Here is a 22263-nt window from a genome sequence, read left to right on the forward strand (position 1 = left end):
GATCCAGCACTGAGTACCTTACAATCTCTCCTTCTCTCTGCTCAACATACTGTATCACATTAGCAAGTTGAACTGTGGAAATTCACCTTATTCATGTCATGTGTCTCCGATTTTGCTCGGCCCCTCCCTTTTGGTACACTATCATTAAGCAGATGTTCTACGGAGAAAAGCACCTCACTCCGAGTTACTTAAGCTCAAATCCGTATGTGGTCTACGAGGGAATCAAACGCACAACTCACAAACAACCAAACTGACCTATGGGAACCATGTGTGCGTCCCTGTCTGCATTCCCTGGGGCCCACTCTGTGTGTGCTGGGTCAGAGGAGGCTGAGGCTTTAATAAAGGAACAGGCCTGGTACAGGGATGCCAGTCTGACTGCCTGGGGACATGCAACCTGATGGGGTCCAGATGAGAGCCACCAGACTGGACTTGTTCCTCCAAACCAGCGGCCCGTTGATGCACGGATGACGCTCCAACGCCTTCTTCCTTCAGCCACTCTCTGGGTTTACACTGGGATTTGAGGGAGTAAGCAGCCAGATTAAACTAACATCCCCTTTTAATGATTCTTTAAAGCTTTTCACAGATCACAGGAAAATGTGTTACCTCATGTCCCAAAGAGGTAACTTGCAAATGGCTGCTCGGTGCGGCACTGGAGGCCTCCTTTTTCTATTGGTCATCAAACGTAAATATTTAATGTGTTCCTGGCCGGGGTGTTGGGGGGTGTCTGGTAACCTACAAGATGAGGTTGCTGTTTCCAGCTTTACGGTGATCAATAGATATTTGTCATGTTATCTTCCCTGTCCTGACAGGCACTTACATCATCCTCCTCTGCTGAGTGTCAGTTTCAGTAGGGTAGTGGAATTTACTTACAGGTCAGACATTGGAGCAACTACTCCACACTCAACTGTGCTCTGTTTTTCTCAGGGCAACATGAGGTGACAAAGCAATAACTCTGCTGTATTTGTCAACCAACAGGTATCGCAGCAAAAGTCGCTGCTTTATAGTGGATTTTAATATTTTTGAATCAGTATGATTAAGTATTTTGTATTGTAAGGTATTTCATTTGCCAGTCACAATCTTATTACAGAATATTTATCATTCCATTATATCTGATGCTATTGCGATAACATAGTGATCAATGATTGTATCCATGTTACCATCTCTAATAATAAGCATCACATAGTTCTATACACAACTCTTGATAACAAAAAAATGTGCTATGGCAATCATTAAAAGTATCACACTAGCCTATATCATGAATTGTAATAATCAGGTGAAACCAGATGGGATAATATATTATAAATAGCTATTATTTTCCCATAAATAAAATTTAGCATTGTGCTGTGAAGCTTAATAGTCCCCAATATTTACTTGAAGTGTCTCCTTCCCTTTTTTTATGCTCACAGACCAACTTATACTCGGTGGTTTGATTTCATTAAAAACCAGGTTGTCAATGGAAATCATCCTAAATCTGGCAACCATTCAATCAAAAGGAACAAAACAGACAGCCAATAAAAACAACTTTTATAATACCTGTTTTGAAAGCAAAGTGGAGCACACCTACTCAGCGTTGCAACAGAATACAAACCTTAAAGCTTAACAGCTAGACAGATGTCATGTCTTTGAATTTTATATTTACCACTTATCTGCCAATCAGACGTGCTCTAACCTTTATTGTAAAAGTTCTTAAAGCTCTGGAGGCAACATCTGTTTGCTACTGTTGGCACTGTGCAGAGAACGTCTGGAAAATCTACTAATAATGAAGTAAACATTGGACTATTGAATCTAAAAGCACTATTGTTTGGCTTCAGAACACTTGAATAGTGCTGCACAAGATAATAGGGTAATTTTTATGGTCATGTTTGCCCTTTTTAAAAAAGGACCAGCCATCAACCACCTATGTTGTTCTGAATGAAAACAGCTGAAATTCAGTCGTGCCGGTTAAGTCGCTCTTTGTACACTAACATCTCTGCCGTGATGTTTTGATTTGAATCTGCTATCTTAATTTTTTCTTTGTTATTCTGCTCTGGTTTGTCAACTCCACGTCAAGGATTCAGAGAGGAAATGTACAAAAGGTGTGTAGAGCACCGGTGGGGAAATTTTAAACCAGAAATAAGCTATAAAAGAAATTTGGTTTATACTACCTCACTGCTCAGAGATCTGAAGCCACCATCAAGTCTGAGATGTTTTTCAGGCATTTTCTGATTTTGAGCTCGACTGCTTCTTTCCATTGTGCAACTCTACAAATTAAGCAACACAAAATGACATAACAGAATGAGAGATGTGGTTAGGTGATACAACTGGATGAGGTTTGCTTCGTCATGATAACACTCATGCATGCACGCACGCACGCACACACACACACACCCACGCACGTACTGCTGGTTTTTAGGACACGATGCTCCACATTGACACAGTGTTGTGTTACTTCCTTCTATTACTGCTGACTAACTCTTGGTCCCTGGCTTGAATGACGGCAGCAGGCAGCGCGGAGCGGGGCAGCGTTCGTCCGTGTCAAGTAATCAGGCACAGTGGAGCCTGGGAAATCTGGGCCAGCTGAACCTGATTCCTGAAACAGAGCCTGGTGCTGCTGTCTATGGTGTTACACATCCAGCAGCATCTGGCACTCTCAGGCGAGAACGACCTTGTTAACATGAAAGGTCATAAAGCAGAAGACCACGATGCAGAGACGGGTATAGCCTGCTAGCTTACATGAGGTGTTAATACTCTTACTTGTCAGGATGGAAATTACCCATACTACGTTGCATGCATCATACACACAAGTACAAATATTAAAAGAAAAGTTTATTTCATGTCTCAGCTACAAAGCAGTGTTGCCACAAACATCTTTTATCATTACATTTAATGATGGAGACATGTGAAGGACGAATCAGTCCCGGTGATGTACCGGACACAATGACAACGATAATGCCTGTACAATATCATACAAACACAGCGGCCATCTGTACAGGGACCTGAGAGGGATGACCTGCAACACCTCTTTCTCATCGGTCAATGTTACACCAGAGGAGGAGCACCACAGGTTCAGCTGGAAAACTGTGCAGGTTTTGCAGCCGATTTTCTTTTTTAATCAGGGACAACTGAAACAAAAAAGGACTAAAGCAAGAACTTTGTACCCAGAATAATGTAAACACACAGTGCCAGCTCTGAGGAAAAAAAAAAACACAATTCAAGCAGAAAAAAAGGAAAATATATAGTAAGAGTAAAAAAACACAGAGATTATCATTACTATTAACAATTTAATAAAGAGGTCACAAAAAAAATCTTTATTTACATTCTGTTTTCACCAGTTCACTTTGAAAGAAAACTATAACTGGCAACTAGACTGTAGAGCCATAAATGATCTTCAGCACCTCAATTATAAAAGCACCATTGGCCCAGAAAGATTTGCACTGTAGGTCATAACTGTTCTTTTTTTTTGTTTTTGTTTTTTTCACTGAAAAAAAAAGTTCATATTGTACCTTGTATTATAATCTAATTCATCACAACTGTGTAGGAGCAGCTCTTGCATCAGCTTGTATGAGCTTTCATAACTTTTGAATTGTGCTTCTTGATTTTTTTTTTTTATTCGTAATTTTTAAATGATTTTTAAGAATGTATTGACTTAATTATTGTAATAAATTCACCAAATCAATTTAAATAAAAGGAAATATCAAAGTCGATAAGCATTTATGCTCACCTGAACGTGGCTTTATGAACACTACGCTCTGATCTTTGTTACAGTCCAAATGTGTATTCATCATCAGTGTTTTGGCTTGTTCTTTTGCTCACTTTTCTAATGCCTCCCAGCAAAATTTTTTAATTGGAATTTACCTAAATAAGTAAAAAAAATAGAATTATTACATAGTATTAGTTGACCCAGGTATGTTTGTGCTGATTAAGTTGTGCTTGCTGTCGTGCTGTGGTCATTAGCACTTTGGTTCGGACATGTCAGTCTGTGGATGGTTTGGCTTTACGCCAAATTTTGCATGAACATACAGTATCCCATTGTAATGTATGTGTGTGCATAACACTGGCTACGGACCACAGGTGACACAACACTGTCTTTGGACCGACCTGAGAGAGCAGCGACCCAATAGCTTCAGCTTGTCGCAGAAGCGTGAGGACATGGTGTTCTTCCTGCAAACTGGACCTGCATGAGAAGGAAGACGAAACAAAGATAATATAATATGTGAGTTTATTTTATTTAGAGAGATTTTAACCGAGAGGTTTGTTACAAAAAAAAAAAGATCTTCCACTAAACCAGATAAACAGACAGACAGATTGAGTGTTGCGTACACACCTGTGTTGGTCTTGCATTCCTGCATATTGCACTTCCTGAGTGTTTCTGGTTTGGAAATCTTCTCACAGAGGCTGTTTGGCATCACAGCCAAATCTTGGTCACTCACACATCTGACTTGACGCTGCTGCTGACCCCCACCACAACTCACGGAGCACTGCGCAGTCATACACCAACGCGCACACACACACACACACACACACACACACACACACACACACACACACACACACACACACACACACACACACACACACACACACACACAGCGATAATTTAGTCCACTTCTAAGACTATTAAATTGGATAATTTATTGCAAGCGACATTTTAGAAACATCCTCAAAGCCTCAAAGAAATCTCTAGCGTGTGTGACTGACTGACCTCCTCCCAGTCCTCAGTCTTCCACTGAGTACAGGGCTTTAGACTGCACGGCTCTGTGCCGTTAGGCCTCCGTGTGGTGCTACAGCGAAGAGGCTGGGGACAGTACACCAGCCGCTCCCTGATGCCTTCGCCACAGCTGCCGGAGCACTGAGGAAAACACAAGGATTTCAGTGCGCTATCTGCTTTTTGTTGAGATTGGAAAAATTTAAATTTCCCTACGTCTGAATCATTATAATGTGGGAGAGGCATGTGACAATTTTCATAAATTTGTGGACTTGGACGTGAAATATCCTTAATTGTCAGTGTAATGTAGTAGAGGCTACAGCTTGCAGCAGAGCAGCAATAACTGTTGGAAATGATTAGTAGGACATATGATGAAATCTATATCCAGAATGTGTGTAAATGAAACACAAATCATCCCCATATACAGCAAATTAGTTCTCAAATGGTTAAAAAAATTGGCAATTTAATGACAGTGGTGATTTTCAATATCAAAGGATTAACTCCCCCCAGATTACAAAAATATTGATGTGATAAACCTCAAGGGGGTCATCTCAAAACTTAGGCAAATAAATAAATAAACCTCCATATGTATATAAACGTATCACTCTTTAATGTTACGAAAATGTATGCAAAAAGTGTAATATATAGAGATTTAATGTGTATGATGCTCCTACCGGTCCCCAGGGTGATATACTCCAGTTCATACAGGGCTTGTGGGGGCAGGTCAAGGTGCTGAGGGGTCTGCTAGACACAGCCTGACAGTGGAAAGGTCTGAGGGGACGTTTACTCTGAGAGTCGATACACTGGACGTCACGGTACCTCCTTCCCACCACTGCACAGTTATCTGGACACTGTGGATATATGATCACAGTGTAATGAACAGCTCAGAAATGCATGACGAGTGAGATCAAATCCATTTCATCATCATTTGGAAACGTAACCGCAGAATTATAATTAAGTATTGAGTGTAATTAACAAGTAATGTGTAAATGTAATTATCAGATTCAGTGACTGGAGGAAATCTAACGTTACTCACTTTGCTCCAGCTGCCACTTTGCCAGGTGGCACAAGGCTGCAGCTGACATGTGCGTGCCGGCTCAGGTCTCTTCACGCTGGCACAGTCCTCATCATTCTGGGAGCTGCACACGACTGTCCGCCATATCGCACCAATCCCACATGTTGTTGAACACTGGGGAAGCAAGGGATATTTTCAGGTTAAAACTCAGACTGGGTTTATGGGTTTAAAATCTGACAAACTCACGTGCAATAATTAACATACAACAACTGTGCAATATCTGCTGCTATTTTTGCTATTTTTAAATATCTGATTATGTATCTTTTATTCTTTTTACATTTTTTAGAATTTATTATTGACAGTTCTTTTTTGTACTGTCCACTTTGCTGCTCTACACACACTACAAATTTCCCCAATGTGGGACTATCTTATCTTATGTGTGTACTAATTAAAGTGAAATGTAAAGGCAATAACATTATAAAGTAGATATTTCAGGAACCACCAAAACAACAACCAGCCTAATAAAAGCAAATCAATCAGTTTTGCAAACTCTTTTGGTGAATTCAGGGATGACCATCATTCTGATGAAATTATCAAATTAATATCAATGTTTGGATATTAACATCCATGTTTGCTAAATGCTTGTCTTCTGCATTTTCTGGTAATATAATGCTTTTTGACAGTGCTCAAAATGTGGGGACTGAAAGCTTCACTGAAGAGAGTTCGCAGCCCCCACTAGTAACTTTATTTCCATGTAAGAAACTTTCCCTAAACTAAAATTCTCTGTTAATTTCAAGTCTGTGCAGATCAATTTACAAAGCTTTCAAAAGTCAGCATTAATGTCAAACCTGTAGGGCTTAAACTTTTAAATAGTACTTTAGAGAGTATACGATCATAAACAGTCTGCACCCACCTCGCTCCAGTTTCCTACAACCCAGAATACATCCATGCTGACTGGCTCTCTGGCCATCAGGTTACTTTGGTCACTGGAGGGGCCACTCATGGGACTTTCTGGCTGCTGGTTCTGGCTCTTGGAGCGACTGCCTTTTGACCGTGGAGAGGGCTTTTTAGCACGAGAGGAAGAACTATTTTTCCTGGGTGTCACAGCAGGTTTCTTGAGTTTAATAATCTTTACTGTTGACTGGGGGGATGCTGCAGTGGTGAAGAGTTTTCTTGCAGTTGTGGTGGGAGCTTGTGTTGCATGGAAGCCAGCTTTCATTGGTGCTGATCGGTGATGCTTGTACGTGGGAGTGGTGAGAGGAACCCTGCGTGTCCAGTGGCTGTATGGACTGGTGTGGAGGTTGGATAAGTGGTGAGTCGTCTTCGCCCATGTTTCAGTGCTGGTGTGTGGGGTAGAGTACGCAGTTATGGTGGGTGCTCTGGTTGTGTGCATGGTAGGTGGACTTGTTTGCAAAGTGGTTGATTTAAGGGTTTTTTTGAGTGATGTAGCTGTGGTAAAAACATCCAGGTCAATAATCGCTTCTTCTTCTGTTGTCCTATCCTCAACAACATAATCATATCCTGGAGTGTACATCCCCACATTCGGCGTACTTCCCTCCTCTCCTTCCATGTTTTCCTTTTCCACATCAGTTGCTTTCTTTTTAGAAGGGAAAACTTTCCCTCTCTTATCCCCATTTTTCCTCACTATAACACTGAACTCATAATCATCTGTGTCTATGATTTCGGGGACTGTGGTTCCAGGGGTTGAAGGGGATGTGGTGGTGGGGATGACAGCAGTTGTAGTTTCTTTGGTAGTTGTTTTCTTCCTCATGGTGACAGCAGTCGTGGGTGGTGTAGCAGGGGTAGCAGGTGTGGCTGTGGTGCTCATGGGAGCCCGGGTAGGTGAACCAGGATGCTTGGTGGGGTGGCTCTTAGGTGGGTAAATGCGGCGGTATTTAGGGGGAGGTCCAGGTCGTCTACGTAGACTTGAGTTAGGGCAGCTCTGCAGGGCACACAGTGATCTGGATCGAGGTTTGGTTGAGAGATCGCAGGTCTTTTTGGGTGCTACTGCACACGTGACTGTGCGTGAGCGAACCCCTCCTCCACATGTGACCGGGCACTGCAAAGAAAAAAAAGAACATATGTGATATATTGACTCAGACGTAAAGGAAGGTATTAAGGAAAACGAGACAAATGCAAGGAAAACTGAGGAAGATAAAAGCTATGGAGAAGAAAATAAATCAGAAATCAGAAAACAAGGCTTACCTCTTCCCAGTTCCCGACCACCCAGTCCTGTCCACACGGTACATCTCTGTTGCACGGCACCACAGGTTTGGGTTTAAGGAGATGCTTACACTCCACGGGGTGGAGCACCCTTTCCTCCCCTGAAACTGTACGGACACAGAGCACTGTTCGCTTTCTCACACCGTCTGATCCACAGGTGGCTGTACACTGCTGCCAACCCCCGACCCACCACCTGAGGCCAAGGGGGATGGAGATGAAAAGAGGGTGAGGAAAGAGGCCGCTGATGGGGAGCACATGGTAAGTGGATAATGTTGCCATCTTTTTCATCTTTTCTGTCTTTCATTTACCAAAAGAAGCCAGGTTTCTAAAATGTTAGATGTTGTCAAAACCCAAGCAATTGTACAAGTAATTGTCAAATAGCTAATTTTGCATTGTTTAAAAAAATGGCAAAGTGTTGATTTAAATCAGGAACTACAGTATGTGATCAAAGAAGACGTAAGACTACAAATGTGACCATGCCAACTTTGAGTTATAGTTCGATACCCAAATGAAAACTTGAGTGAAATAATTAGTTTCATTGGCTGAATTTTCGCAGTTTCTCGTTACAGTGAAAGCCAGGGGTAAACGGAGAGAACACAGCATCACAATGAGACAGTGAAATGAGTTTTACTTTCAAACCAGCCATTATATTCTATGGATCCAGTTAGATAACCTGATCAATCTCAGATATAATGACTTGATCAACATGCAGTGATCAGGACATATTTATAAAACTAACTCCACAGCACAACATGTTTTCAGGTCATAATAACACTGACAGAAAAACAGGCAAATGGTATTTGAGAGTAAGGACCTTGCAGGACAATCCATAGTTTTGCATTTCCGGTGTCTGTCATCTGGGCGGCTTTCATGGTCACACAGAGACTCATCCACAACACCCACATCCACCTCGAAACACCGCACGGGCTGATGCTGCTCACCTAAAAACAGACAGGACGTCAGAAATTAGGTCTTAACAGGTCATAACTGAAATGGTACTGAAATTCTGCAAGTTACAGATTTATAGAATAAGAGTTTTCTTGTCAAATGCAACACCGACCTAAGCCACAGGTGGTGCTGCAGTCTGTCCACGCCCCGTGTCTCCAACTGTAAACGGGTTCGATGATCTCGTTTCCTGTCTCTTTGGTCTTCCTAATGGTGTACTCATACTTTAAACCCAGGTTCTTCTCCTGAAACAGCAACTGGACAACCACATGAAATATTATCAGAGGATCCTTTCACGAGCATACATACATATGTGACAATCATACAAAGACATATGATAAAGACAGTTTTCATACTCTCTGATTCCAGTATCTTCTGCTTTTGCCGATATTCGGAAATGTATAAGCTCATTTCGAAAACATGCAAAGTTTGATTGGTTGGCTATCCTTGAAGTCTGTCGCTCTTCTCTATGCCCGATTGGTTGAAATCACTCTGCAGTGACCACTGGGTAAAAATGTAAATTGCCGTTTACTGCTATACATCTCACAGTGATGAAACATTTATAACTGTGAAAGCGAATAACCTCCCCTCCCTTTAAACACATTCAACCTCTGTGCTATGTTGGCCTACCTGGAGCATGACTGGCTGCTTGGTGGGTCCAGGAGCAGTGAGGTTCTCCATGTTTCCGCTGCGTTCGTAGTAGAACGTCGTCCCACCGGCCTCGTACTCCCCGTTCCACTGGATGATGAAGTTGCCATTGAGGAAATACTCCTCCGACGACTCACTTCTCAGAGCCAGGAAGTTACCTGCCTCCTCGACTTCCTTCACCAGGATGTCCCGCGCCCCCTCAGGTATCACACCCACGTCCACGTACCCTGGGAGAGTCGGGAGGGGAGTCAGAGTCACAGCGAGGTAATGGATGGGCCACCATGGCTGCTGCCACACTCACATCCAGACTACCAGACAGTTTCTCTCTGATCTTTAATAGAGGGTGGGCTCAGTCTGTGGGGGTGGTTGGCATGTGTCTGTGTGTGTGTCTGTGTGTGTGTGTGTGTGTGTGTGTGTTGTGTGTGTGTGTTGTGTGTGTGTGTGTGTGTGTGTGTGTGTGTGTGTGTGTGCATGTGTGTGTGTGTGTGCATATTCGGCGTGGGGGGCACTGCCCTGTCTCTGTTTTTTATTGTGTGTGGATGGGGGAGGACGAAAGCAGCTATGAGTGGGTCTCTGGAGTTTAATGATGTTTGTGGGAAGGTGTGTGTGTTTCTGTGTTTGTGCAAGGGGGGGGGGGTTTGCCCTTGGTCTAAGCCTTTTGAAGTCTTACACATCTGGGCTGGTTATCTGGAAAGGATGCTGTGTGGGGCAAACACACACAGAAAGAGGGAGAAGGGGAGAAAGGAGGGACGGTTTTATTGTTTTAGAGCCTCTTTCTCTATTAATCTGTCTTCATGGTATGTTGTTTCAGCGGGTGAGTTATACTTTTCCAAGCATAGCAAAGTCAGCCAAAGACATGTGTATCTTTAGACAAATGCAAACATGGGCCCGCACACACACACACATGACACCAGCCAAGTACAGCAGGACAAACAGCTGCCGGTGTGGACAAGAACGCTGCCATGACAACAAAGAAACAACAGAATGGCGTAATGCTAATGAACTGTCCTGAAATGACTTTCCGTCTGTAGGCATAAATTTGAATTAACACTCCTCTGGTGCATCACATCAAAGCTTCTTTTTTTTTTTTCCCCCATTAAAAGGTTGTCTGTTTTGTGTTACTACACTTTCATAATTGTGTCATTTCTTATGTCTCCATAATTGAATTTGTTTCCAGCTGCTCAAATATCCTTTGTGTTGAACTCACCAAAGCCCTCTGCTTCGTCAAATGATTTGTAGACCGTCTCACAGCTTGTGCCGTCACCCAAACAGACTCCACAACGATCCTCCACAGCGTTTGAGTCAATGCCATAGTCACAGCCTACCTCCTACAGGCAAAAACACGCACACACACATTGTGTCAACAGTGTAACATAAGATGGAGGTTTACACAGAAAATTTCCTCCCTCTATTATACTGTAGTTACACTGCAGCACGTCTCATACCCTGCTCCGCTATAACCCCCTCCAGCTTTTCTTTTAGTCTCTTACCAAGCCACACTACCTTGCACACTCCGTTGACGCAGATGTTTCTGGACTTGTTGTTCATGAAGCACGGCGTCCCATCTGTCACAGTGTCGAGCATCTTCTCCGAAAAATACTCATTGACTGGTCGGCAGTGCAGCTCGCAGGGATTTACTGAAGATGGTTGTGAGATGGGGGGAAAGAAGATTTCCATTTACCTCCAGTGAATGATTAGTATGAGAGAAGTTTTACCTTTGTCAAACTGCCTTGGGAACTAATGATGAGGTAAAAATTCTTAATGATGGAGCTCATTTCTGTTTTGTTTTCTTTCCTTTCACACATGCCACAATAAGTGGTCATGTGATTAGTGATTTTAATACAGGGAATAACAGCAAGGACAGCAACTGGAGTACTGTAATGATATTTGCCCCTACTGAGACAGACAAGGTGCATCACTGATGCCTTTCCAGTGTAAATGCTGCCCTCTGTTGGGTGACTCATACAATTGCTACAGGGAAGTGCAAAGACCACTATGTGTGTCTGTATCTGCAGTACCGAATTCTATATTTGAGGCTTTGATCACTTACATGGGTTAGCCACAGGAATCCACTGGTAGAGTTCGTTGTGGTAGGCCACCGTGTCAAACTCACTGCACAGCATCTCTCGAAAGGTTGGTTTATCATTCTGGCAGGGTTTTGTGTGACAAGTCCGGTAACGCTTCCTTTCTCCAGTGCAGTACTTGCCTCCAAACTCTGGTCTGTGGGAAACAGTGGGACACTTTGAATCAAGCAGGCGGTCAGTTTTGTTTCAGGCAATCATTTGTGAAAGACAGTGACTGAAAAGTAAAAGAACAAAAGTGGGAGAAAAGAGCTTCAATATGCTTTTACTTGGGGTTGTTACACTCCCTCTCCGCTGACTGAACACCTGTACCACAGGTCCTGGAGCAGTGAGACCAGGTACTCCACTGTCCCCAGCCTCCATTCACCGTCTCCGGGAGCTTACCCACAATGACACACTCTCCTGAGATACACCACTGAAAAAGAAAGAAATGCTACTAAGATCATTCAAATAAAGCACATTTAATACTCAAGACTCTGCACTAGCATCACACTCACATCCACAGTGCTAACCATTTCCTAGCCCCAGGTAAATGAAACCCCTAAACCCTAACAAGACAAAGCAACTGGCACCATCCACCTTCTCTGGTCCACAGCGAGTGCCATCAATGGGTGAGTCCAGTTTGGAGCGACAGGAGCCGTTCACTGAACACCAAAGAATCTGGCAAACGTTCTGAAAAAAAAGACACAAAATGGAAAGAAGTTTTTTTTGGAAAGGATTTCTGAGGTTTCAGTTTTCAGTTGGTTCTCTGGTGAACAATACTCACATCGACTTCAGGGCAGAATGTCGCGTTTGGGCCGTATTGGAGCTGGCACTGGTGGTGTGTGGTGTAGCGGACACCGAGGCGAGCCAGCGGGGTGGTGAGGTCCCTCTTGGAGGGACGGTCATCCAGACAGAAACCCCAGCCACGACTAAGGCAGACAAACACACAATGTGAGACTTTTTGAAAGAGATGACAGAGAGAGAGAGAGATACCTGACAGAGAGAGGAAAAAGAAAATCAATAGAGTAGGATTTCAGCAGGGAGGAGTTCGCTTGTCCTTGACTGTGGCTACCCAGCACGCTTTGAACATTTAGCAAAATCTTTACAAACACATACAAACTTGATGTCGTGTCAAAACATGCCAGGGAACATCGTTTGCTCTTAGAGCGCACTTTGAAGTCTCCTAGCCAAGTGTTACATTAAATAGGGTGATGGGAAAACACCAGACAAACTTGTTAAGAGACAACTATTTAAATGCTGATTCACAGGTCAGAGTTCAACAAATGCAAGCTCTGACCTCTGACTCTGCAGGAGCTCCAGGTGAAATTGTTGTCAGAAAGGAATTCTTGAATTCATCATTGACAGAGATTTCAATAGAAAATAATGAGAGTCAAAGCAAACATTTGCAATTCTTTTAGGCTGCACTTGCTTTTCTGTCATTTACTGGATTTTCTGGCTTCATGTGAACCGTGCCCACTCAGCATATTTTGTACTTCTGTTCTTTGCTGTTCTTTTAAAACCATAGCTTGTGGCAGTTTGCTTCAGATCAATGTTTTTGTAACCGTGTTTAATTCCAAAACGAACCACACCCATTGTGTTTTTTGGATCATTTTCAAAGCCTCCATTCAAATGTGCACCAGCATATCCACTTTGTCATTTCTCTCATTTTCATAATGATTTCTCAACCCTTGCAATTCACACAGTTTGTGCCCCCCCCCCCCACAAAGAGATACAGTATTACATATGATATTTTATCATGGCTTCAGGATAATGTATGAATTCAGACGTACTCAAGGAAGCGTGTGATGTATTCTTTGGAGCAGGACGACCAAGTGAGGGGCGAGCTGTCATACATCAGCTGTCTGGACATGATGAACGGGTGCCTCCCTTCCAGCTCACAGTCATTCCCCTGGCCATCATGATGAATTCCAAAGCTGCACTCAAATAACATGACCAATTATTATATTATCATTACACAAAGAAAAGTTTTACAAGAAGAGACGACCTGCTCTGGCTGTCATGGTGGAGATTTTGCAGACTGTGCCTCTCAGTGTCCCAATCCTGTGATACATGCAAGTATTACATTTGTTTCCACATCTCAGTTAGGTAATTTGATGACTTTTCTCTGTCTTACATCACTTCCTGTTAGTACAAAGCAGAAAAGTGCATGAATTTCTTGCCCAAACAGGGCATTGTGAAGATTTGTATGTAATTTATAAATCATATTAGTAACTTATAGTGGGGAATCCCTACATCTGTCATAATCAGCAGCTGCACCAACTCTCATTTTATCAGCAAGACTTTACATTAATTCACCAGTGTCTTCTGATTGAAGTGGCACTGAAGCTATGACTCAACAAAGCACAGCAACAGAAAAATGGCATTAAAGAAAATATGTTTTTTGTGTGTCACAGTAATAGCTAAGCTACCAAGTTCTCAGGTATCAATGTTTTTTTTTTATGTCTGGTAACTAGATACTAGCAATTATTTGCCTACAGCCAAACCACTAATAGGCTCATGCGCTAATGCTAAGATATTTAATGACACAACTTTATATTCCTCTATAGTAGCTGATCATGGGAACAGGATGCTTTCTTTGTCATACAGCCCATTGTTATAATATTCCATTATGCAGCTCTCACACACACACACGCGCACATGCACACACACACACACACACACACACACACACCTGTGGCCCATTTCATGAGCGACGGTGAAGGCGACAGGTAGCCCTGAATCCTCATTGATGTTGCAGCTGCGGTGTGGTTGACACATCCCTGACAGATGAGACAGACCCAGGGTCTCGCAGGGCTGGTTCATTCCAGCACAGATGTCTTTCCTGAGGGGATAATTAAGTATGCCATATTTTCACGAGGGACTGGCATCAGAGCGTATCATTTTATCCATTTCTTTGAAGTTACCTAATTAAATTGCTGATTAAATCGCTAAACTGCTGCATGACTTGCCTGGTGACCAGCACAGCCACGTCATGGTGAGCAGGGTGTGTGTCGCTCTGAGGATTGAGGTTTTTCTGCCAAGCACAGAAACTGGCCAGCGTGGTGTCTGCGTGGTGAACGATCTTCAGCCCTTTCTGCAACAAAGAGCACAATCAGAAATATCATTCTGCACATTTTTGGCATCATTCAGATTTTTTTTTACATTCTGTCATTTTTTTTTATTATTATTTTTGACCTTGAAGAAAAATGTTCTTTTTGAGCGCAGTATCAGTTACGTAGCAGTAGAGACTCGTCATCTTCGGTTTGAGCACATTTCCAGCAGGGGCCCGCTGTGATTTACAACGCAAGCTGTTCACTTTCACTCACTTTCCTTTGTAAACAGGTGTTAACTACACACCTGCTGACAGAACAGACCTTTTTCACAGCGGGAGAAACACAGGTGGAACAGATTTAGTTAATGGTGGGCTTAGTTCAAATCAGTTCAAGTGTCCCAGTGAGCCACCATCAGCAGTATCAGGACACTGAAAGTAGCTCACCTAAATGGAATGCAGCCACTTTTAATGTTATCAATTACATCTGTGCTTTTCCTGTGATGACATGCCAACAGGTTTGCGGTGAAAAAGATCTGTTTCTCAGGATACAGGCCAAGAAAAAGGTGAAACTTAAGTTTTATACATGATGTGACATAATGTGATTAAGGTTTGCAGCTTGATCTGACAATTTTACGGGGCAAACAAGATTTGGATCATTCTACGTATGTGGTCAGTCCATTGGGTTCTTATTTGGGTCCATTGGGTTTCCTAGTTTGCCAAATTTAAAGTGTACAAACTTTGAGCAGCTGTCTTCAGTCCATGTTCAAGGGGCTTAAAATCTTCAGATGGATACTCAGTCCAAGGAGCTACAACTGCGGCCAACTAAAGGAAAGTCTCACAGTTTTCTTTATATCTTTTCCGCCCCTTATGAGGACCTCTTCATAGATGTGCATGTGCTTCTTCTGTTCCACATTTAAACTAGCAAAAATAATGAAACCCCATTAAAATGTCATGAACTACTTCTTCCAGGTGAGTGTTACCTCTTCTCCTTGCAGCAAAATGAGGCGCACTAAGATGACATGGATGGCATTCCCAATACTGGCATCATGAAAGATTCCAGCCACCTGTAAAAAATAAAGATCATTCACAACTAAGAAATGTGGCACCTGTGCAGAAACTGAGAATGGATGAGAGCAAACGTAGAAGGTAAAACCAAATGTTAATTCTAACCCCTCACCATGTTCATGATGGTGAAGATGTAGGACTCCACATTATCACTGCCGTGATATTCGATGAGTTTGGAGTCGGCCACCACCATGGTCTCCACCCACCGCTCTCTGCTGACTGAGCGCTGCGAGCGGGACTGAGCCTGGTCCTCCCCAGTCTGCTGCTCCCTCTCCCATTCCTCCCTTTCCCTCTCCGCCTGGACAGAGTCACTTGGAGCATCTAGAGCATGGATAATGGAAGACATCACTTGGCGTAAACATGCGGCTTATCCTTACTTGACACAGAGAAAAATGCTCACTTGTGTACAATTACGCAAACATCTGCAGTACTGTACACATACATACACTAATTCAGATACACACCTTGAACTCCGCAGGCGCTGGGTGTCTCCTTGGACTCAAGGCTGCGTTTTTTTCTGCGACTTTCTGTCGTAACTCTTGGATAGACGACGTGGGGCTCTGGAGTCCCCGCAGGATCATCAGGAGATTTTTGGACAGGTTCAATAAAATATTGTCCCTCTGGCAGCGAGAAGAAGCCTCTCTGAGGAAAACAAAAATTACATAGATTAATATACGTTGAGCAGAAATGATGGAGACCGAGCAGAAGAGATTTAAGTTTTCATCAGTTACTTCCTGTGCACTGAAAAGAAAGGTAACCACATCTGAAAAAAAAGGGCAAATCTATTATTGAGTTATTAGGGACATGACATTCTACTCAGTCTACAAGTTGTAATTAAGATTTAAAAGATTATTGCTTATCCCAAAATCTTTCCCAACACAGCTTTAAGTCTCTTATATCGCACATTCTCAGACTGTGACTAAAGCAGCAAAGTTACAGCCTAGCATGCTTTTCTGTTGTAACATTTATGAGGAACAACAAATCACCAAAAATTGTAGTGTTTCAATAATTCCCACACATAAAAGGTAAGAGGGTATAGATGTTCCCTTGTAAAGCCTGCTGAAAAGGTCATTCCTCAGTAATTTCCATCGGGTTTGGAATCCATCATTAGTCAACAGATCTGAATATGAACTTTTCTCCTTCCCCGAGGCACATTCTCTGTCTGCTGCAGCAGCAACACAACCACTTTTTCCAAAGCATGCCATGCATGTTCTTACTGGTGCAGGCTATTCACTTGCTGATTGAGGTCTGCTTGTGAACACACACATAACCAAGTACTTAGCTACACGCCCTCACACACAATACAAATACACCTACAGGAAAACTTACATGCATGCAGACACGCAAAAGAGGGTCCTGTCAAATCTCTGACTGTTTCTTGTAAACACACACATTATGAGTGTTCCACCTCCAGCTCACTGTTTGCAATGTTTGCAAGTTGTCTTCATTAAGGTGACTATGTGCAAGTGTGTGTGTGTGTGTGTGTGTGTGTGTGTGTGTGTATGTGTGTGTGTGTGTGTGTGTGTGTGTGTGTGTGTGTGTGGGATTCGTGTCCAAACAAGCCCAGACTGTTCGGGGATGAACCCCTCCCTCTCTCACTAAGCTAACTCGCAAAGGAGAGAATGACAGAGGGATATATGATCCTGTCAAGAGCCAAACAGATGGAAAGAGGAAGGTCTGCATATGTTCAACTGAGTACAGAAACTAAATTCATTTATTTTTCTTCTGCAAGAATTTAAATGTTAAATTGTTCATGCGCATGGCTAAATGTTTCCAGGAGATAACACACAATTGGAAAAAAAAACAAACTTGCACATGTATTGAGTCAAACAAGACCAACACAAAGAATTCATAGAATATGATTCTTGGATTTCGTCTCAGTGTTTGAGTAACAGATGTGAAAAATTAGGCCATGCAGAGCTTACAGTTTGGCCAGTTGTAGTTCCAAGTGTCTACCCTGCTGTTTACTGCAGTTACGCACCGCTCGGCTTTCTGGGTCATCCTGACAAGTTTTACGTGTGTTTCTTGGGAGGAAAAAAAAAAACTTCAGCGACCAAATTCATTCAGCAGTCTGCAGAGCTCTGATTGGGTATCCCGTTTCCCCATTCAGGGAGTTCAGAAAGTACAAATCTGAAGTAACACCTACTTTGGAAAGACTACATTACTCCACCTGTTGCAAAGAATCTTGTAATACGAGATGTGTCCACAAACTGCAACAGAGACTTGGTAAGATACTAAACTACACTGCTCGGGCTTGTTTGTTCATGCAAAATCTCAATAAGAACAACATAAAGATTGAAATGCTTAACAGAAGTTCTCTGTATATGTCTGAAGTTTGGCTATTTTTGTCTAAACTCAGATTAAATAAAATGTTGAGAAAGGGTTCTCCAGCACTATCTCAGAGCGTGGCCTTCAGCCAGAGGTCCCAGAGCTGCGGTGGACTCATCCACAAAACATGCAAGCTGATATGTGTTCCCTCAGCTGGGGAAGTTTCCCACAGGCCCTGTTCAGAAAACACTCAGCTGATTCCACTGTTGCTCTGTTTCTCATCCTCACATACTGTATTTGACAAGATTCATACGTTTTTTTTTTTTGCATTTGCATCATCTCCCTGCAAGATAAAACGCACACTGTATGAAAGAATGTGATCATATTCTCGGTTATCGTACCTCCCAGTTGTCTGCTATATGTTTTCCTGAGGGCTAAACTAAACCAAGTGAGTCCCAGCAGAAAGAGCAGGCGGTGGAGCGCAGATCAACCAGGAAGGAATGCTGCAGTGAGGCCCATCCAAACATGCAGACCATTGCTCTGCATGATCTGTATGATCTGCATACCAAATGCAGTCCTACTGTGCAACACAGCCTGCAAGGCTTTGCTCGTACAGTGTGGTTATGGTGTTACTTGTGATCCTTAAATTACCGTGTGCCGATCCTGTGTGATGTCTGCGCTCAACAAACAAAGACAACTTCAAATTTTGTTTCCCATCTGAATAAAAATAGGGGATTATTCTGACACAGTTTTTGCTCTAAATCCTGAATGCTCTGCCAGCTGAAACAGCCTCGCAATGGAGTTCACGTTGCACTTTCGCCACTTCTCCTCCCTCCGTCACCTCCTGCCCTTCTCCTCCTCTCCATTAATCCCCCTCCTCTAACCTAGAGGAAGCGTGTTTGGGTGTGAGGTGCCAGAGCCAGGGGAGGTTACCATAACACAGGTCTGCGTTCTAAATACATCGGCCATGTGGAACTGCTTTACCTTTGTTTCCTGCTTCTGTGGGTTTTGTAGTGCTGGCCAACTGGGTCTAGAATAAAGTCTCTGCTGTTACACTGCCTGTGGCCTCAGTAGTGATTAGTGGGACAGAAGGAGAGGTGGGGGCGGATGGTGCTCATTACTGCAATATGATTAATCACAACAATTTTCTACCAAACAAACTTGCATTTATTTTAAGACAACTGTTTCTTTATAATTACAGGTTTAACTACACTTACTTCAGTTCTTTTTTTTTTTTATACACTTCCCAAGAAAATCCTGCCTGCGAGCTAATTTCTGTCGCAGGGGTCAAAGACATTATCATTTTTCATCTGCATAGTGAGAAGAAACGTGCAACGTAATAGGTTTGCACTTGCATGTTCTTGCCTTGTGTTGTGCCTCAGGGATTACCGAAGACTCCACTGAGAAAGTTACAGCTTTGCTTGAACTGCAGGTTTTTCCCACAGAAAGAAAAGAGGACAGTGATGGCAACCTCCACCCAGTTGCTCTGGTCGCCACAGTTTCACATGTGCAGTCTATAGTAAAGTAAACTTACTAAAGACAAAATGTAAGGTAAATACAGTACAGCTCTATTTGTTTGAGCGCATGTGACTGGATGTTAACATGACAGGATGTAGAGGTGTTAATGTAGCAGCAGGGACCACTTTGAGGCTTTTACAGTGTTTAAATGGCATGATTCTGCTCCAGTGCCTGTTCTGTGCCAAGTAGAGCTGCAACAATGAGATGATTAATCAATTAGTCAATCAACAGAAAATGATTTGGAACTTATTTTGATAATCACTTAATTGTTTAAGTCACTTATCAGGCTAAAACATCAAACTTTCTTTGGTTCCAGCTTTTCAAAAAGAATTTGCTTCTTTTTCCATCTCTTACATTATGTTAAAATTAATATCTTTTGGGTTTGGGTTTGTTAGCTTCCTGTTTATTTAGCCTTTAGTAACTTGTGTTTTATTTTAAATAAACGAATGATGATCATGTTTTCATTTTTTGCAGCAGTCCATCTCAGTCTACTTCATAAGGGTAAATGACCTCCACAGCAGCTGGCAGGGTTTCCCGCCCCACATCTGTCTGGCTGAGCCTTGCTGTTTAGTGGTTTCTCTGTGGTTTTAGCTGCACTAAATCTCCGAACAGAAAATCAGGGTAATAAATCACAGTGGTTTCCCTTGTAGGTTGGAGAGAAGGGACAAACTGGGGCATTCAGGATTGCCGAAAAGAAAAAAAAAAAACTCTGAATGTGGCAGGTTGTAGATAAATGGACTTTTGAATGACATAACATTTTTCCATTGAGGATTACTTGAGCATGTAAAGTGGGTCAGATATAATCAGATATAAATGATGGTAGTGGAAGGGTGGCTGTCATTATAGTCTTGTTGGTCTGAGTCAGATGTAACAAATGAACTGCATTTACAAGATTTGGCAGGAAGAGGCAGTGCAAACCACACAAACACAACAGAGAGGCAGGAGGCAAGACCCTGCAGGAGAGGCATTCCTGCTGTGACACAATCAAACATGAACACCGAAACATTCTTCATGACTGAAGCTGACACATCCCATCATTTCAGAGGCTCCAAGTTTCTCTTTTTCCACATCTTTTTCCTATTTGGTCGTTTCAAAATAGTGCTGAAAATCGAATTAGTCGGTTATTTTTTCAAAAGTGCTGAAAAGTAAAGATCTTAAAAGGTCAGATACACAGCAGTGAGTGCACCGGAAATCTGTCCAGAAATTTTCATATGGTGCATATGTCTTTTCATAATTAAAATTCTTCTTATGTTGAGCCCCTCACTCGTCTTCCTGCTGTCCAGCTGTCTTCTTTTCTTTTGTAGTTTAACTACTTATTCAATTTAAAACATTAAAGCTGAAGTAAAAATAAAAATCAAAAAATTCTCTGAACTAAACGTATGGCCATACTTCCTGTCTCTCCATCTGTCAAACCTTCAAGTTCCACTCTAAAAATGTGCCAAAATCAATTACTGAAGCTCTGTCTTAGCACAGAACAAAGCAAAACACTGCATGTCCAAGAGTCGGGGGGGTTACAAAGAATTTCTGCAGAACAGACACTGATGTGAATGAATGAGTGAGGGTGAAAGTAAAGAGGAAAACATCTGAAAGACAAAGAAGACAAAAAGGGTCTCATGGTTGGCCGAAAAGCAGCAGCCGTCAGCACAGTCGTTCTGCAAATAGTGTCAGGAAGTCTTTGAAAGGCAAACTAACAGACAGGGCACTGTCAGATGTAAGGGTTTGCTTAACAGCCCAAAGCTGCCTAAACCACATACCAGCTCCCCAAGAGTGATGCCCCCCCCCCTCTCCTGTGTATTAAAAAAAAAAAAAAAACCTTCCTGCCAGAACAGTGTAGATTTAGGGGGCAAAAATCTGCATAAAAGCCTCATATGGATTAAAGGGCTCAATCTGATGAATGAGACTATGGTTAACATTGACCTTTTTGCCCTGTTATGTATGTAACACAATCTGATTCCTTACCAGGCCTTTACAGGTGCTGATGGCAGCAGTTCCTCGCACATCCGAGTCTTCCACGGTGCCAAGAAGGTGGCAGGAATTTGCCCCAGAGAGGCGATGCTCAGTCCTGTTGGAACTGCCGTTCCTCCTCTCCAGGATGTAGTCATTTGAAACCAGGTTATTGTTTGCAGTCAGATTGAACATTAAAGCTCGACCCTTGTAGTTGACCTTATAGTAAACTTGTCCCTCCAAAGCAAAGGGTCTAAGGTCACGCCTGACTCTCCCACCCATAAAGTGGTGAGACAGAGAGTGGGAGATGAACTCTCCATCAGCGTTGGTTTTCTCTGGGTGGACAATGGACAGTTCTGACCCTGACTGAGCTGCAGAAGAGAGGTGAACACATTACAATAGAATGAGATCTTTACAGTTGTGATGTATTGATTCCAAACTGATATTGACATGCACCTAACCAAACAAACTTTACCAGTCATGCATTATATTCAAACATACACAGAAATACATGCAAACTTCTATTACAACTGCAGCGCACTGACCTTGCTCTGCAAAGAGGGAGAGGAGTCTGCCAGAGTCGGAGAGCTCTTCGTGGCCGGCTGCCAAGATGAAAACAAAGTGCAGTAGCAGAGAAAGAACCGGGCACTCCTGCGAACATCGCATATTTCATGTAACCAAAGTCAAAGCTCTGGAAAAGAGTCCTGGGCACCGGAGTTCCAGTGGCGTTAGAGGCGACCACTTCGATGCTGCGCTGCACTGTGTCATGACATTGAACAAGCTCAGAAATCTCCCCTCACGAAGGGAAACAACATGCACCGAGGGAGACAGGGTGCCA

At 42.7% G+C, this 22263-nt stretch overlaps 1 protein-coding gene across 1 annotated transcript; it reads right to left on the bottom strand.

The window, feature by feature from the left end:
* Positions 1-2784: 2784 nt before the first annotated feature.
* On the bottom strand, positions 2785-22263 carry adamts12 (ADAM metallopeptidase with thrombospondin type 1 motif, 12). Its single transcript, XM_056377334.1, has 24 exons — positions 21971-22263; positions 21441-21796; positions 16160-16337; positions 15808-16016; positions 15611-15694; positions 14548-14672; positions 14271-14420; positions 13369-13512; positions 12363-12507; positions 12176-12268; positions 11866-12011; positions 11566-11735; positions 11019-11152; positions 10723-10843; positions 9498-9742; positions 8983-9124; positions 8737-8863; positions 7905-8115; positions 6613-7758; positions 5721-5873; positions 5359-5535; positions 4682-4828; positions 4304-4457; positions 2785-4153 (listed from the first exon to the last, which is right to left on the bottom strand). Exons 1-24 carry the CDS (start codon positions 22089-22091, stop codon positions 4038-4040), a joined length of 4794 nt encoding a protein of 1597 aa, XP_056233309.1. The 5' UTR covers positions 22092-22263; the 3' UTR covers positions 2785-4037.

This window comes from Seriola aureovittata, chromosome 5, assembly GCF_021018895.1.
Source record: "Seriola aureovittata isolate HTS-2021-v1 ecotype China chromosome 5, ASM2101889v1, whole genome shotgun sequence".
Lineage (NCBI taxonomy): Eukaryota > Metazoa > Chordata > Actinopteri > Carangiformes > Carangidae > Seriola > Seriola aureovittata.

Excerpts from the sequence above, each read along its gene's own strand:
- adamts12 (XM_056377334.1), bottom strand. The coding sequence starts at position 22,091 with ATGCGATGTTCGCAGGAGTGCCCGGTTCTTTCTCTGCTACTGCACTTT. Across the intron at positions 15,695-15,807 it reads TCTTCACCATCATGAACATG|GTGGCTGGAATCTTTCATGA; the intron begins GTGAGGGGTTAG and ends TATTTTTTACAG. Across the intron at positions 4,829-5,358 it reads GTATATCACCCTGGGGACCG|TGCTCCGGCAGCTGTGGCGA; the intron begins GTAGGAGCATCA and ends TGTTTTCCTCAG.